At 44.7% G+C, this 17,548-nt stretch overlaps 4 protein-coding genes across 4 annotated transcripts; all 4 read left to right on the top strand.

Annotated features, from left to right (window-relative positions):
* The first annotated feature begins 2,815 nt into the window (after positions 1-2,815).
* dnajb1a (DnaJ heat shock protein family (Hsp40) member B1a) lies at positions 2,816-6,396 on the top strand. The gene is made up of 3 exons (XM_037256868.1): positions 2,816-3,379; positions 3,897-4,474; positions 4,580-6,396. The coding sequence occupies exons 1-3, from the start codon at positions 3,169-3,171 to the stop codon at positions 4,808-4,810; spliced, it is 1,020 nt and encodes a 339-aa protein (XP_037112763.1). The 5' UTR covers positions 2,816-3,168; the 3' UTR covers positions 4,811-6,396.
* A 699-nt stretch (positions 6,397-7,095) lies between these two features.
* Positions 7,096-9,962, top strand: LOC119125855 (aurora kinase B-like). The gene is made up of 7 exons (XM_037256776.1): positions 7,096-8,221; positions 8,310-8,404; positions 8,562-8,609; positions 8,707-8,931; positions 9,004-9,181; positions 9,245-9,418; positions 9,497-9,962. Exons 1-7 carry the CDS (start codon positions 7,267-7,269, stop codon positions 9,586-9,588), a joined length of 1,767 nt encoding a protein of 588 aa, XP_037112671.1. The 5' UTR covers positions 7,096-7,266; the 3' UTR covers positions 9,589-9,962.
* Positions 9,963-10,962: 1,000 nt separating this feature from the next.
* On the top strand, positions 10,963-13,503 carry LOC119126214 (serine/threonine-protein kinase pim-1-like). Its single transcript, XM_037257349.1, has 8 exons — positions 10,963-11,074; positions 11,330-12,067; positions 12,184-12,278; positions 12,346-12,393; positions 12,487-12,711; positions 12,771-12,948; positions 13,057-13,206; positions 13,412-13,503. Exons 1-8 carry the CDS (start codon positions 11,020-11,022, stop codon positions 13,501-13,503), a joined length of 1,581 nt encoding a protein of 526 aa, XP_037113244.1. The 5' UTR covers positions 10,963-11,019.
* A 329-nt stretch (positions 13,504-13,832) lies between these two features.
* Positions 13,833-17,364, top strand: gipc1 (GIPC PDZ domain containing family, member 1). The gene is made up of 7 exons (XM_037256869.1): positions 13,833-14,079; positions 14,363-14,856; positions 14,925-15,110; positions 15,215-15,395; positions 15,468-15,580; positions 15,670-15,751; positions 15,872-17,364. The coding sequence occupies exons 2-7, from the start codon at positions 14,563-14,565 to the stop codon at positions 16,021-16,023; spliced, it is 1,008 nt and encodes a 335-aa protein (XP_037112764.1). The 5' UTR covers positions 13,833-14,079; positions 14,363-14,562; the 3' UTR covers positions 16,024-17,364.
* The last annotated feature ends 184 nt before the right edge of the window (positions 17,365-17,548 follow it).

Genomic DNA, 17,548 nt, shown 5'->3' with positions numbered 1-17,548 from the left:
GTGGCACTTATCACTTAAACCAGGGGTGTCGACCTCCAGTCCTCGAGGGGCCGCGTTCCAATATGTTTTCCAAATTACCCTCGTTAAGTGCACCTGCGTGAAAAGTTTTAGCCAATTTCACGTTCTGAAGGAGCTAAAACTTTTCACGCAGGTGCACTTAACGAGGGAATCTTGGAAAACATGTTGGAACGCGGCCCCGAGGACTAGAGCTTGACACCTGTGACCTTTGACCATGATATTTCCCTAATAAAGTGGCCTGTTATTAGGTACACCTGAAAATGGCGGTGTACCTAATGGAGTGTCCGAGTGATGTCACAGATCAACCAGCCAATCAGAAAGTGGGGGTGAGGGCGGGTGTGGCACTTTTCACGTAAACCAGGGGTGTCGACCTCCAGTCCTCGAGGGGCCGCGTTCCAATATGTTTTCCAAATTACCCTCGTTAAGTGCACCTGCGTGAAAAGTTTTAGCCACCTTCACGTTCTGCAGGAGCTAAAACTTTTCACGCAGGTGCACTTAACGAGGGAATCTTGGAAAACATGTTGGAACGCGGCCCCGAGGACTAGAGCTTGACACCTGTGACCTTTGACCATGATATTTCCCTAATAAAGTGGCCTGTTATTAGGTACACCTGAAAATGGCGGTGTACCTAATGGAGTGTCCGAGTGATGTCACAGATCAACCAGCCAATCAGAAAGTGGGGGTGAGGGCGGGTGTGGCACTTTTCACTTAAACCAGGGGTGTCGACCTCCAGTCCTCGAGGGGCCGCGTTCCAATATGTTTTCCAAATTACCCTCGTTAAGTGCACCTGCGTGAAAAGTTTTAGCCACCTTCACGTTCTGCAGGAGCTAAAACTTTTCACGCAGGTGCACTTAACGAGGGAATCTTGGAAAACATGTTGGAACGCGGCCCCGAGGACTAGAGCTTGACACCTGTGACCTTTGACCATGATATTTCCCTAATAAAGTGGCCTGTTATTAGGTACACCTGAAAATGGCGGTGTACCTAATGGAGTGTCCGAGTGATGTCACAGATCAACCAGCCAATCAGAAAGTGGGGGTGAGGGCGGGTGTGGCACTTTTCACTTAAACCAGGGGTGTCGACCTCCAGTCCTCGTGGGGCCGCGTTCCAATATGTTTTCCAAATTACCCTCGTTAAGTGCACCTGCGTGAAAAGTTTTAGCCACCTTCCCATTCTGCAGGAGCTAAAACTTTTCACGCAGGTGCACTTAACGAGGGAATCTTGGAAAACATGTTGGAACGCGGCCCCGAGGACTAGAGCTTGACACCTGTGACCTTTGACCATGATATTTCCCTAATAAAGTGGCCTGTTATTAGGTACACTTGAAAATGGCGGTGTACCTAATAGAGTGTCCGTGTGATTCCCTCGTTAAGTGCACCTGCGTGAAAAGTTTTAGCTCCTGCAGAACGTGAAAATGACCAAAATCTTTTCACGCAGGTGTTTTAACGAGGGTAACTAGGAAAACATATTGGAACGCGGCCCCTCGAGGACTGGAGGTCGACACCCCTGGTTTAATATTTTATATTAGGTACACCGCCATTTTCAGGTGTACCTAATAACAGGCCACTTCATAAGGGAAAAATCATGGCCAAAGCTTAACTAAAAGTGAAAAGTGCCACACCCGCCCTCACCCCCACTTTCTGATTGGCTGTTTGATCTGTGACGTCACACGGACACTCCTTTAGGTACGCCGCCATTTTCAGGTGCACCTAATAACAGGCCACTTCATTAGGGAAAAATCATTGCCAAAGCTGAACTGAAAGTGAAAAGTACCACACCCGCCCTCACCCCCACCTCCCGATTGGCTGGTTGAGCTGTGACGTCACACGGACACGCCATTAGGTACACCACCATTTTCAGGTGTACCTAATAACTTTATGCATTTTTTGTACGTGTCAAGAATGTGTATTTGACTACTTGCTCTTTATTTTGGGGGACACCAACACATATTACACAACGTAAAACACATATACATATTGTCAGATAATGCAGTTAACCCAAATGTCAGATTTTTGTTTTCATGCCCAAAAAAATTAAAAAAAGGAATAAAACACCAGACAAGTTTTAACAGGTTTTAATGTTTATTAAAATAATAACAACAACAACAACAACAATAATAATAATAATGAAAGTAAATTTCAAACCAGCAATCTAATGTGAAATTGCAGTAGATATATTGGAAACAATATTTAGGCGTATATATGCATACACGTTATTTTAAAACTACTATAAGTGTTATAAAATCAAGATTACCCAAAAAGAAGCATAATCTCCCCGTTGTTGCATAACGGCGCATCCCTTCATGCAATAAAGTTAGCCGTTAGCCTGGAGAAAACGTGCATAAAAGAAGTGATGTTTCAGTGAGTGGTTCTTTCTTTCCTTGGCAAATCGTAAATCGACATTCTGGTTTACATAGTTGACGCCAGGAAGGATCCGTTCCGTTGGTGAACGGGAAATGCAATTCACGTCTCGTTCGTGAACGGGAAGTTACGTCATTTTCTTCTTCGTTTTGTTTTACGGCGAGGTGGCACCAGCTTCAATGCACATTACCGACACTTACTGGTTGAAGTCATATGAACTGAAAAAAGAACGAATCAATTTGGGAGGTGATTCGTTCACTCCCGTTCACTGACAGGATTTGGTCTTTTGAACGAATCTTTTGAGAGAACTGATTCTAAATATTCAGTTCACTTAAAAGAACAGTAATGCACATCACTATGCACAATACTATCAGCCATCGCCCCTAGAAGACGACTTTAGACTACTTCCTGGTTTTCGCGCAAAACCGGAAGTAACAAGGAGTGAATCATCTCACTGCGCACACGCGCACGCACACACGTCAGAAGCGCCAGCTTCTTCCAGAAGTTTCTTCCTCGCTGTTGGCTGGCTGCTTCGGCAGCCCCGGCAGTCGAGACATCGATGACTCGGGACACACGCAGGTCTGACGTCTCCTCGTTCCATCTGGGTGACACTTGATTCTTCGTCTTTGCCGCGAAGCGCAAATTCGTCTACGTACCGAAGTGAGCCGGGCCAGGCTAACCCTTTACCTGTCGCTAGCTAGAAAGCTAGCGAGAAGTGAGTGGTGGCGGCGGCTCCACCTGGGATATTTTTTTTCTGGACAACTAGGTGAAGAAGTGACCGCTGGTTGCGATGGGTAAAGACTACTACAAGGTGCTGGGAATAGCCAAGGGTGCGTCAGAAGACGAAATCAAGAAGGCGTACAGAAAGCAGGCCCTCCGCTATCACCCCGACAAGAACAAGTCTGCCGGCGCTGAGGACAAATTTAAAGAGATAGCAGAAGCCTACGACGTCCTCAGCGACGCCAAGAAGAAAGATATTTATGACCGATATGGTGAAGAAGGTAAGTGACCAGTTTCTATATCCCATTCTTCCAATAATTGCTCCTAAAGTGGCCATAAATGTGTCACCGTTGCAGCTTGAGAACTTTCTAGAAAGCGACAGAACCCCACTGACGTTTGTTGCGAAACTAGATGCAACGGTGCAAAAAAAACTAATTTCTTCGTGAATTTTTGCAGAGTTCACTCCCACTTGTCAGTGAGAATTGCTAACGTGACAAATAGTGACGTCATCACTACGTCGCTAATTTGCATGCGCTCTCACCTCAATTTAATGAATGAATGCAAAGTCCGCCATTTTTATTTAAAACCCACGTATGCATCATTATCTTTGTTGTAATTGAAAATTTGTGCATAAAATAAAAGCCCCATTCCATTTTGCTGTATGGTGTGATTACATTCATGTCAGGAAAAGCCTGCTAGAACATCTGAACTTAATGGGGGGGGCGCTTTAAATGTTAGCAAATTGATCAGTAATGGTTGGGAAACACTGATTCCAATGACTCTTCTCTTCTGGTTTAGGGCTGAAGGGCCCAGCCGGAAGTGGCGGCGGAGGCCACAGCGGCTCCACCTACAACTACACCTTCCATGGCGACCCCCATGCCATGTTCGCCGAGTTTTTTGGCGGCCGCAACCCTTTTGACCACTACTTTTCGCATAACGGCTGTGAAGACATGGTGGACACCGCCGACCCCTTTGCCGCCTTCGGGATGGGTGGGATGGGTGGCTTCCAGCGGCCCTTCAAGTCCCACTTGGGCGGCCCTCGCGTCCCCCGTGAGAAGCAGAAGGATCCACCGGTGGTGCACGAGCTAAAGGTGAGCCTGGAGGAGGTCTTCGCCGGCTGCACCAAGAAAATGAAGATCTGCCGCAAGAGACTGAACCCTGACGGGCGTACCATACGCAGCGAGGACAAGATTCTGTCGGTGGACATCAAGCGGGGCTGGAAAGAGGGAACCAAGATCACTTTCCCCCGCGAGGGTGACGAGACCCCCACTAACATTCCCGCCGACGTGGTGTTTGTTGTTAAAGACAAGCCTCACCCCGTGTTCAGGAGGGAGGGCTCTGACATTATTTACCCTGCCAAGATATCACTCAGAGATGTAAGTAACTTTGCCAAACTTAGGTACACGTGCACCACTTAAGTTTTTTTTCCCCACAATATTGTCAATAATACAACTTGGAGTGTCTGCTTATATTTTTTTCAGGCGTTGTGTGGGTGCACAGTCAGCGCGCCGACTCTGGACGGCCGCACCATCACGGTGACATCACGAGACGTGGTGAAGCCGGGCACCAAGAAGCGCATCGTTGGCGAGGGATTGCCGCTGTCCAAGTGGCCCGACAAGCGAGGCGACATGATCCTGGACTTCTGCGTCAAGTTCCCTGAGAAGCTGGGGCAAAACACACGCGACACGCTCAGGCAGGTCCTCCCGCCGTGATGGTCGCATGGAAGACTCCAAACTGTTCTTCAGGGTGCTGTTTACTTTTCAAACGTACCTGCTCTGTACATGACTCAGGGCTGCTTTGCGTTGACTTCAGTTTGCTTGGTGAAGACAAACAAAACTTCAAAAATGTCGTAAGACCAGAGAAGTGATTTTAGTATTTATCCTCATTCAAGGACATTTTTTAAATTATTTTTTTAATTATGAAAAGGCACTGCCTCAGTTTGGAGCTTTTTCTCTCTTACGTCTTCTAGTAGAACAGACGAACACTTAAAAGTTGGCAAAGTGAAAATCAGTAACGAAGGAATGGACGATTCAGGTTGCCCTGACAACAGTAAGACAGGATGAAGTCGGAATATTCCAGGACAAATGGCGTAATTTTGCTAAGCAAAACAAAATCTATAGGAAAATGCATTCTTAATTTGATGTCAAAATATTACGAGTAAAGTCTTTTTTTTTTTTTTTTTTAAGTCAGCCAGTGTGCATGAGTGTAAAAGCACAACATTACATTTTATGATGTTAAGTGAAATTTCATTGTCAATTTATTCACACATCCAAATGACATTAATTCTCGTAATATTATGACATTTTCTCTCCAAAGAACTCACTTTAAATTCTTTATATATTTATGTGGCGTTTTCCTTGTAATTTCTTTTCAGTGCCGCCCTTGTAGACTTCATTTCAGAAAGCACCTTAACTGTATTTTTCAAAAAGGTCCGCCCCCTTCCACCATCTGCACCACATTTACTTCCGCTGCCTGAGGTGCTAGCTCCACGTAAATGAACCGTACCGCTGACGTAGCACTGTGAGCTCCGTTTCATCATTGCTGACCTCATGCAAACTGTTTACGAAGTCGGTTACCTCAGTCGTGCCACTCCTGGTGCGTTAGTCCCGCAATTAACAATGCCAGTGAAGTAGCGCGCTAGTACACTTTTTGTATGAATTTGGGGAAAACATTTTAGTTGATGTGCCAAATGATTGTCATGTAGTGTTGTGTGAACGTTGAAAGCAACTTTAAAATACTTCTCGAGTTTTGAGTTTTTGCACGTCGCATTTAAAGAAAAAGGCGGCAGGTTTTCCCTCAGTCACACAAATATTACACGCGTTGAGATGCGTAATATCTGTTTAGCTTGAATCCTTTTAATGGCATCATTGCCTTTGTTTTGTTTACATCATATGAAGTGGATATAGTTTACACACCCTTGTTTAAATTAGGGCCCTGTAACAAAATAACAAAAAAATACAAGCAGAACATTTCTGTTTTACAATACTTTGTCCTTTCTAACTTCATGTATTTACAAAAAGGCTTCTATAGGTTAAACAAGCAGATTTTCTTATGGAATTCAAGTGGTTTGATTTAAACTTAACGACTGTGTGGATTTGCATTGTCGCCATCGACATGACCATGCAACAACTGGTTAAATTGTGATGCATTTTCTTAATTTTGCACTATAAACTTAAGGAGTTTTACATGGATTTTATTGTATTCACACTGACTATATGCCTCTGCGATATGTGAATTGATACTTCATTGACCAGATGACTGCAAAAATGCAAATAAAACATGTTATGACGTAATGTTACAGTGCATATTAATTATTACAAGGTCGGTGGCCTTCCTGCCGGGTTTTCGGTGTCTCTGGCGCCATCTAGTGTACAAGTGGAAACATGCAGGATACTTAAATCACTTGCATGTTGTTAAGTCTCACAATTTGCGTAGGAAGCGTTCCCTAAAAATTGTAAATTGATATAAAACAACTCGAGTGAGGCCTTACAGGTAGTGTGACACTCCAATTAATATCCTTTGGTGGTTTTTAAACGCGGCCATAAGCGTGTGAGCTCCTTGCTGACGTCACCTCCACCGAGAGCAGTTCGCTTTGACGTGTCGGTGACTAAAAGGAACGTAACCTTGAGATTTATGACCACATTACTGACGTAAATCATGTTCTCATTTAAATGTAATCTTGTTTCTGATTAAATGCAAGTTGGAGTAAACTATTAAAAAATATATATATTTTATTTTTTTCATCCACTGGCAGTGCGAAGCTTTTAGAAACAAGATGGATGTCGACCTCCAGCCTGGTGGGTGTAATATAAGTGTATACATTTGCGGAATTAACCAAGTTAAAATAAATAGCAATTTATTGTAATTGATTTGATATTCAGTCACTTTTTCCAAATAACTATCATGCACTTGAGACAAATGACTCACAGCCTTCATGATGTATCTCAAGTTTTAAAATGTATGTTTTATGTGCAGTATTATAAATGTATGTGATAGACATGAAGACACCATCTTTAACATTTTAATGACGATTGGCAATATTGTAGACAACAAATCCTCCTTTTTAAAATTTCATTTAAATTGACCAAAACTGCACAAGCAAGTTGATGTTGAGTTTCTTCTACCAGTTGCAGGCACCAGAGAATGTTGCTCATGTTTGGAAGATTGTATGGTGGTGAGAGACTCTGAAGGTATGGTCTTTGGTAACAGAGGACTACCTACAAAGAGACATCATGACCACCTCCCAGATGCTGGAGGCTTCAGAGAGGTAGCATCTGATGAAAGTGTGCCAGCCAAAAGGACCAAGCATATGAGAATAATAACTGGTGTCAAAGCCACCAAGGTATCCGTCAAGGCTTCACTGGCTAAGAGGACCAAACCCAAGACCGGCACCAAACTGCAGACACTCAAAGAGTGTCAGAGGGTCAAAGTTACAAAAGTTCCTGTCAGGGCTAAAGTGGCCAAAAAGACTACACCCAAACCAGAAAGGCTACTAAGGAATCGAAGGATCACGACCGCCAGGGTTTCGATGAAGGTCAGACCCACTAAGGGGACCAAGCGGAAAGCTGGCGTAAAATCTGAGACCCTTGTGAAGAAGCAGAGGTTTGAAACCACCAAGGTGTCTGTAAAGATTGTACCAGCAAACGGGTCCAAACCTAAGGCTGGACCCAGACCACAGACTCATATGAGGAAGCACCGAGGTAAATCCAAACCACAGACCCTCATGAGGAAGCACAGATGTAAAACCAAACCAGACATCCTGATAAGGAAAATAAAAAGTAACACTAAAATGAAGACTAGAAATGCAGAAGATAAGACCCGACTGGAAACACGAATGTGTAATCGAGGTAGTAAAGGCAACCCAGATATCCTTAGATGGAGACAAGACGGTATAACGGAGACCATGACTACTGTCACCGCAACCAAACGGAGGGCCGACACAAAACTGAGAACCCTTCAAAATAAGCAGCAGATCACAGTTACCGATATCCTAAAGTCTCAAGGACCCAAACAAAAAAACAGTACAAAACCAGAGACCCTAACAAGGAGTCAATGGCTCAAAGCTACCCAGATGTCCATGGTGCAACATGCCGAGAAAAGACTTTTGCCCACCACCTGTCAAGGTAAACCCCAACAGACTGTTCGTCTGCAAGTTACATGGGAGGCCTTGACCAGCTTCTGCTTGATCATGCTTTTTGTTTCTCTGCGCAGCCTCGTTAGCTCACAAGTATCAGCAACTCGATAAGATTGGCGAAGGAGGCTTCGGATCTGTCTACGCTGGTTACCGGAAAACTGATTTGTTTCCTGTAAGTAGTCTGTATCAACACTTCACTACATTTTCATAAAATAATGCTGCTGTTAGCTACTTTAACAAAATGCTAATGTCATAGCTAAGCTAACATAGCTAGCTATATACTCCTGGTTTTTTGTTTTGTCGTAAGCACTAAAGACTGTGTCCTCTAGGTGGCCATCAAACACATCCCCAAACATGAAGTTAAGATCCTCGGCCTGGTGAGAAGAACCTCAATCGAGGCCTTTTTATTTTTTGTGGATATTTCCGAGCTAGGTTTCTACTTTGCTTCTTCTACTATTGTCTTCTCTCCGATAGAACATAAAAGGGAGGAAACACGACGTCCCCCTGGAGGCGCTACTCATGCTGCAGGCGTCGTGCATCAAAAACGGCGACGGGCAATCGGCCGTCGTGTCTCTGCTGGACAAGTTCGACTTAGACGAAGAGCTGGTGCTAGTCATGGAGAAGCCGGCGCGATCCGTTGACCTCTTCACGTACATTACCAGGTGTCGGCTAGGACACCTCAAGGAGAATGAAGCCAAGGTTTGGATAGGATCCTTCATCATCTTTATATCTGTGTGAGTAATTTGCACCAATCACAAATGACTTTGTCAGAACATCATGAGGCAGCTGGTGGACGCCGCCATCAAAATGCACGCCGTCAACGTCTTCCATCGGGATCTCAAACCAGGAAACATCCTCCTGGAGGCCACCTACGGCGTCCCCCGAGTGCGGATCATCGACTTTGGCTGCAGCTGCTTCGTAACTGAGGAGCCTTATCACGACTACACCGGTGAGTCAGCTCACTCGGCAATTTATAGCAACCATTGGTGCAATTTGTGCTGTTTTATTTTAGGGACGCTCTCCTATGCTCCTCCGGAATTTGTCCTGAGGGGGTCCTACAGGGCGGGCCCAACCACAGTGTGGCACCTTGGGGCCATGCTCTTTGAGTTATTAGCTGGAAGCAAACAGTTTGACACACTCCTCTTCATCTCCCAGATGCTCCAACTCAATCGAGTTCTTTCTCAAGGTATTACATGAAAAAAAAAGTCAGATACATAACGTGACCTAAAACTCACAAGTATTTGCCATCTTTCTCTCCAATCAGATTGCAGAGATTTTTTGCAAATGTGCTTGCAGTGTGATCCAGAGCAGCGCGCCACCCTGGTGCAGGTCCACCAGCATCCATGGCTCATTTGATGCTTCCCATCAACTCATTGTAAACTGTTGAGTGTGTCAATCATATATTTTGATGTGTAGTCAAACACTCTGCATTCCAAACAAATCCTTTTAATGATCATTGGAGCAGTTTTCTTTCTGTATTTTTACTGCACGTGACAGAGATCATTGGGTTTTTTCTCAAAAGAAAATATGTTGACATGGAAAAGAGATACTTTCTCCATGGCCACTTCGAGTTAAAGCCCAGACCCCCTATGAGGAAACAAATTTTCCCGGTTGTATTTGCGATCTTCACAGCGTATAAAGAGGAATGGTCCAAAAATGTATTTTGATTGTTGTGCACATCTGCTTATTGCTGCCAAAAAAAGATAAATTACGTGTTAAATGCAAGCACTTCTTCCATGCCCACCAAATGTTTATTTTCAATAAAATGTTGAAATCATCATTTCACGCGTGGTAATTATTTAGGGACTCTGCACATCCTTGTGATTTAAATAGTATTTATTTTTTTAGAAATTTAAGAAATTCCAAAGGGTTCATACATTTGACATCATTTGGATGGATAAATGATTCACAAAATTAGCTGCTGAGGTCTAAATAATACATCACTTTTATATTTTAAAATTATTAAAATGTTACAATTATTTTCAATTTCGCGGACCACCTGCAATACCAGCACGGACCACTAGAGGAACGCGGATCACTGGTTGACAACCCCTGCACTAAATCATGAGGCTCAAACTGCTTAATTCTTACCATTCTATTTTATTTGCCACGTTTGTATGAAGGTACAACATTACATGGGAGTTATTTTCTTTCTTGCATTATTTATCATATTTGATAAAGTACAAAATATAGTGCGCTACTTTCACTGAAAAATAAAAAAAAATTAGGGTGGTGGCTGCAACGGATTATATATGCATTTGTAACAAATATGAAATGCTTGGACACGATTTGTGTTGCTACCAACAATTTCTTGCTTCAGCTGTACCTAATGAATTGTCCACTGTCCAGCGTAGTCCGGCACAGCCCAATCGTGCCTCGTATTGACTTTTTGTAATAACAGCACAGTTGCCTCTGATAAAGCAAACCTCGCATACTTGAGCACTTTGATTGGAACGTCAATAACGGCTTTCGCAAAGCTCACAAGCGCATCACGATGAGAAAAGGTGACGGCGCTTCATGTCTTTGTCCAAAGTGGATTGATTTCTGAAGGTCGTGCTCGGCGCCGGTTTAAGTCGCCAGCCTGTGTCACGCCCGTCGGGCCCTTATTCGAGTCCCGCCGGCGAGTCCGCGCCTTTGACGTGTTTGTGATCGCAGCCCCTTTATGACTCAGCTGTAGCACGCGCAAGCCTCTAAAACACAGTCTCTGCATTATGTGCAAAGGGATCCATGTTTACACTCAAGAAATAAACATTACGACGGGCCCGTTCTGCAGGCAACAGCAGCAACATGAACGTCGACAAGTTTCACCCGTTTCCATTTCTGCCCACTAACATCCACCCTGGTGAGTTACAAGCAACGGAAGGGCTAATCTTTAAACTTGCTTTGGAGAAATAGGTTTCATCATATGTTTAGGATCATGCCGGAACATAAAATAATTTTGTAATATAATATTCCCAAATAGTAGCATGTGGCTTATAGGCATGCAAATGATCACGGTGCAAAAAAACTGCAACTTGTTTCAAAATGTTAAACATTTCGATTTTAAAATAAAAATATGGAAATATGTTGTCCTTACTTACAATTTGATATCTCTTAGTTACAGAGGCCCGAGACTTCACCCCCTTTATGGAAGGCTGCGTGCTGTTGAAACCTGACACTAAGGCCATCAGAAACGGAGCGATGCCCATGAGGAGATTCTGTGGCACCATTCCAATCGTTGGCGAAACCAAGCAGCCGGGACAGGAGCTGGCGCAAACTATACCGGAGACCATAGATCAGACTTCCCAGAAGGTGGTGCCGGTCAAGAGGACCAAGTGGCAGACAACCCCAAAACAAGACATCCAACCCAAGGAACAGAGACCGGAAGTCGCTGAGGTTCCGGGGAATGTTCTTCAGGTCAAAAGGACTAGTAAACGAAAAGCAGTAATAAAACCTGAGTCACTCACCAAGGCGCAAGGACTGGACATCATCGAGGTCTCAGCCAAAGGGTTGCCCGCTAAAAGGCCGAGACGCAAGTCCAACGTTAAAGCGGATGTCCTCGCCAAGGAACCCACCACCGAGTTGTCCGTCAAGGCCCTGCTGGCTAAAGTCCTAAACAGCAAATACAGCGCAAAACCCGAAGTGGCCGTCGTCGCCAAAAAGCCTCAGGTAGAAGTCGCCGACGTGTCCGTCAAAGCTCTGCTGGCCAAGTTGACCACCAAGAGGAAGTCCAGCGTGAAAGCCGAAGTCCAAAAACAAACCAGGCAACCCGTGAAGAATGTCGCCCAGAAGTCCGCCACCCTCCCGGCTTGTCCTTGCTGCCCGCCCGCCTTACAACCGGCCGACACCACCCGAAGTAAGTTCAGAACTTTGCAAAGTCACAATCCAGTACTGCATTTGAATTCCTCCCAAAAAAAAATCAATTTGTCTGCTCTGAGGTAAGCAAAGTAAACCTGATCTTTGTCTTTGCAGCATTGTTTGTGCAGAAGTATCAGCAGCTAGAAAAGCTCGGGGAAGGAGGCTTCGGATCGGTATACGCCGGATTCAGAAAAAGCGACTATTTCCCAGTAAGTGCGCTTTTACGAACCCCCCTACCATCGTTCCCTGTAATAACGATTTGACTCTATCACGTAGGTGGCCATCAAATACATCCCCATCGAAAAAGTGGAGAGCGTCTTTTTGGTGAGTGTGCCAGCCTTGCCCAACACGCTTAAAAATTCAAACAGAAGCAAACCTATGTAAAAATCCTGACAGTCAATATTTCTTCATTTGTAGTACATCAACGGAAAAGTCCAGAAGGTGCCCTTAGAAGCATGGCTCATGCTGCAAGCATCCTCGTTAAAAAACGCTGACGGCTCCTCCGCAGTCGTCCTGCTGTTGGACACGTATGACCTAGAAAAAGAGCTGGTTCTGGTCATGGAGAGGCCGGTACCTTCCGTGGACCTCTTCACGTTCAGGACCAAATACAAACTTGGGCCGTTGGAGGAGTATGAAGCAAAGGTAAACAAATTTGACAATTTTTCTTTAAGTGGCTAATAAAACTCTTTTACGTTTGTCAGAACATCATGAAGCAGCTTGTGGACGCTGCACTCAAAATGCACGCCGTCAACGTTTTCCATCGAGATCTGAAGCAGAGGAACATCTTGCTGGAGGCCACTTTCAGTCTCCCTCGAGTACGCCTCATAGACTTCGGCTGCAGCTGCTTCGTGAACGAAGAACCTTATCGAGAATATGCCGGTAAAGCCGAATGGGAAAAAAAAAAATCATCACCAAGGATTATTTTAAGAAACATAGCCCGAAATATTCTGTGTTTACTTACAGGAACCTTACGGTACGCCCCTCCAGAATACGTTTTTAAGCGGCCGTACAAGGCCGGCCCGGCCACCGTTTGGCAGCTAGGCGCGCTGCTCTTCGAATTACTGGACGGAACCGAACGTTTTGATACACTCATGTTCCTCTTTAAGGGCCTCACGTTGAACCGAGTACTATCTCAAGGTAAAAGTTATCCCTGAAGCGCTTAGTAGACCTTTAAATGTTTAATTGGAATTTGTTTCAAACTGGGGACAGATCAGTGATTTTAATTTACACTTCAGGGGTGGTCTGATTGTTTCCAAACGTTGTGAAAAGGTCTATAAAGTTGATTTTTTTCTCTATTTTTTTCTCCATCACTGCAACTAACAACCTATTTTGTTCCCCGCAGATTGCAAAGACTTCCTATGGATTTGCTTAACATCAGACATGGAGCAGCGAGCCACATTGGAGCAGATGCAGTGGCATCCGTGGCTACTCTGATTCCACACCAAAATGAAATATAAAGACTTTAGCCTGTGTTGCAAGACTTGTGCAGGCAACTATGAACAAAGTGTGGACTTTTTAAAAGAAAATATTTTTTACATAAAAACAAGATGTCTCCGGAAGCCAAGAAAGAGGACAAACTTGGTGCATTCAAGTATTTATGCTGGCATAACTACACGTATCATTAAACGTTTGAACTGTAGTGATCCATGTAAAAATATTTTGAATAACAGTCCGGAATGTGGATAGTCATGTTTCCGAGTAGACGTGAAAGCGTCATGGCTCTACCCTTAATGCGTTTCATTTTTCCAAGTGAACGTGGATGCATCATTGCTCCACCCCTAACCGGGCTGGAAAGCTAAAGCTAACCATCCGCAGCTGCATACCAGCACGCAAGCAGTACACACCCGGCGCCTTTCATCCCCCCTCGCTTTTAAACCCCATCGAGAACAACCGCAACTGTCAGCTGGGTGGTCCAACTCTTACGATTTCATTTGTGGATCTTATTTTGTTGACAACTTCACCTCAGGACTTGCTGTTAGTGGACTAGCTAACGACAAAACTCCTGGTCGGGTAAGACTTGACTGGCCCGTCCTGTTTTAACCACACTCTGTTCACAAGTCACTATTAAATTGAGAATTTTAATAAGGGCGTCAGTTGTAATTCATGTTTGTGTTTAAATGGGCGTGTTGGGCTTTCCGATTTCCGTTAGCGTGCTAGCTGTGACATGACAGGTGAGAAAAAACATTTTATGGAAATGCATGGATTTGAAAGCATCTACAGATGTGCTTTGTTTGGGTTCGCTTATGTAGCAAAAGAACACTCATCGCCTCTTCCATTCTTTTTTGTTGTTTAGCAGCGGACGACCCCCCGCGGAACCCCTCCTGGACTTCTATTCCACTTCTCTGATGTGTGGATTTGTGTGTCCACACCCTGGCGCTTTAAGACAGCTCTCGAGCTCGTCTGAAGCACCACAGTCTCACTGTCATCTACAAATCCAACTCACCTGCTCATAGGACCACCACTGTCTCAACAACCCCCCCTCCCAGAAAGACTATGCCTCTGGGTCTGGGAAGAAGAAAGAAGGCGTCCCCCCTGGTGGAAAATGAGGAAGCGGAGCCCATCCGCGCCGGTCTCAACGTGGACGGTTTGAACGGAAGCGGAGTGGTGGGCTTGGGAGAAGGCGCTGCCTCGGAGGGTTTGCCCCCGCCGCCAAGCAGCATGCGGCCGCGCCTCATCTTCCACACCCAGCTGGCCCACGGCAGCCCCACCGGACGCATCGAGGGCTTCAGCAACGTGCGGGAGCTCTACGCCAAGATCGGCGAAGCCTTCGGGATCCCTCCGGCGGAGGTGAGTCGCCACGTGGACCTTTCATATCAAGACCTGAGCAACATAAGCATTTTCCTTTTCCTCTGCAGGTGATGTTCTGCACATTGAACACTCACAAGGTGGATATGGACAAATTGTTGGGAGGCCAGATTGGGTTAGAGGACTTCATCTTTGCCCACATTAAAGGCCAAAAGAAAGAAATTGAAGTGTACAAAGGGGAGGATGCACTTGGCTTGACCATCACTGATAATGGAGCCGGTTATGCTTTCATCAAGGTGAGGCCCTTTTCTTGAAAAGTTCTCTCCAGTGAAGTGGAAAAAAATAGAAGATTCCAAATTTTTTTTTTTTATATCCACGCCTCCCCGCACATCTCCTGCAGAGAATCCGCGAAGGTAGCATCATCCATCAGATCCAGGTGATCAACGTGGGCGACATGATCGAGTCCATCAACGGCCATCGCCTGATTGGCTGTCGGCATTACGAGGTTGCCAAGATGCTCAAGGAGCTGCCCAAGGGCAAGGACTTCACCATCAAGCTGGTGGAGCCGCTCAAAGCCTTCGGTAGAGCTGACGTGGATTTTATCTTCCCGTCTGTGTACTGTGTGTGTGTGACTGAGTGTTTGCTATGTGCAGATATGATCAGCCAGCGATCTGGAGGCTCCAGGTCATCATCCGGGGTCCAGCTAGGCACCGGCAGGGGAACCTTACGGTTGCGTTCTAAGGGTCCCGCTACCGTAGAGGAAGTGGTGAGCTTGCAGTGAACTCTGACGAGTTGACATTTTCTCAATTGTGTATTTTGAGTGTGTAATGTTTTGGTTTGTCACGCCTTCTTCAGCCCTCGGCATTTGAGGAAAAAGCCATTGAGAAGGTAGACGACCTCCTGGAGAGCTACATGGGCATCAGAGATAGCGAGCTGGGTACGTCCACTGTAGGCTATAGTCAAGTCTTGCTAACATTTAAGAGACATTTTTGTAAGCTAATTCTCCTGTTAATTTATATTGAATTTTGGAAGCCTAATTTGAAACTTTTCCCTCCAGCGGCCACCATGGTGGAGCTGGGAAAGGACAAAAAGAACCCAGACGAGTTTGCCGAGGCTCTCGACGAGACGTTGGGAGACTTCGCCTTCCCGGATGAGTTTGTCTTCGACGTGTGGGGCGCTATCGGCGACGCTAAAGTCGGACGGGTGTGAACGTCACATGACTTGCCGACGGAGCCTGACGGACTTGTGTGTGTGTGTGGTCACTACTTGGGAACTCAACACAAATGGTTTGTTTTTATTCACTATACTGTTTAACTCCTGCTGTTTGCCATTTTTGTCTTTGGTAGAGACTTTTGTGACAAAGAGGCGGAAATCAAGTGCATTTATTTTTATTTTAGCTCGTCTTCCTGTGGTTCCCATCTGTAAAGGGGTGTCGGGGCCACCCTGGAAAGTTCAAATGTATTTTCTCTGATACATCTCAAATCATCTTTCCCCATTGAAATGAATGGAAATGCCACTAATCCGTTCCAGCGTCGCAAAAATCACAGTAATTTAAAGATTCGTCTGGTTTTTGCATGCAACTTATGTGTGTATGATTTTCACATAAATCTGGTAGTGCAATTCTTATTTTTTTTGAGTGTGGCCCTAGCATTCCTCGGCAGGTGTGAAGGAATATGCGTGTGTAAGCATGAAGACGAGCCTCGCGAACGCGCATGCCGCACACTGACTACTGCAGGGTTGAGAAATCTTTTCCCTATCAAGCTGCCATTTCAGTCCCTCAAGGGCCACGCATGTCTTAAATGTTCAATTTGTTTTGGTAATGTTTCCTATTTAGTTTGTATGTGTGTCAACTTGCATGGTGGGCCATATATTGGTTGCCCCTCCCCTTCCACACACACACAAATCGATGGTGTTCGGTGGCCCGAGACAACAGAGCCTCTGTTGTATTGGCAGTGTTGTTTGTTCCGAGCCTCTCTACTTGCTTTATTTTTTTTTTGACAAGCATGTTTTAATTTTTATTCATCAACTTTGCTGTATTTGACTTCCAAAGGAGAAGTGGGCTGTCAAAAAGGTCATAATATTAAGTGTAGCTTGCCAGGCAGTAGTGTTTGAGTCGCACCTTCTATTGTGGTGACTGCGATATTACTTTTGATGACACTTATATTGTAAAAAAAATAAATAAAGCAGTGTTAGGTTACTTGTTTAGGTTCAGAGATGCAGTTTAGTTGCTTTGCTGTTTTTTTTTTTATGGCTAGTGTTTTTATATAAAGTGATAAACATGACAGCGCTGTGGAAGTAAAGGAATTTAAGTTATAAAAACACTTTTTTCTTTTCAATATGAGTTCATATAGGAGGAAGGTCTACTAGGAACGACTTCCTGTTATGCGTCTTCTTGCATGTTTGGGGGAAAAACATGCTCTTGTGTGTGGGCAGAATTCTGAAGCCATTTTGTTATTCACACTTTGGAGATGATGTTACTAAACACTGACTGCAGCAAACGTGACTTTGTATGGCACTCTTCATGGCTAATTATAATGCAGTTCTAATCAAGATCACATGGTTGGTGTTTTTGCTTCAGTTTCTTTCTCACCATTTTGGACACAATTAGGTTTTTTTCTGCTCAGGTTGACACTGTGCATCACATGACCATGTGTTGCTGTTTCCACGTAAAAAAATAAAGTAGCCAATGAGGGCTTTTCCCAAACCTGTTTTTCGAGTCCCTGTAGTTCAAAAG

The sequence above is a fragment of the Syngnathus acus genome, chromosome 8 (genome assembly GCF_901709675.1).
Source record: "Syngnathus acus chromosome 8, fSynAcu1.2, whole genome shotgun sequence".
In the NCBI taxonomy this organism is placed as follows: domain Eukaryota; kingdom Metazoa; phylum Chordata; class Actinopteri; order Syngnathiformes; family Syngnathidae; genus Syngnathus; species Syngnathus acus.
Note: the sequence above shows the minus strand (reverse complement) of the source record. Positions and strands in the feature narration are given on the sequence as shown.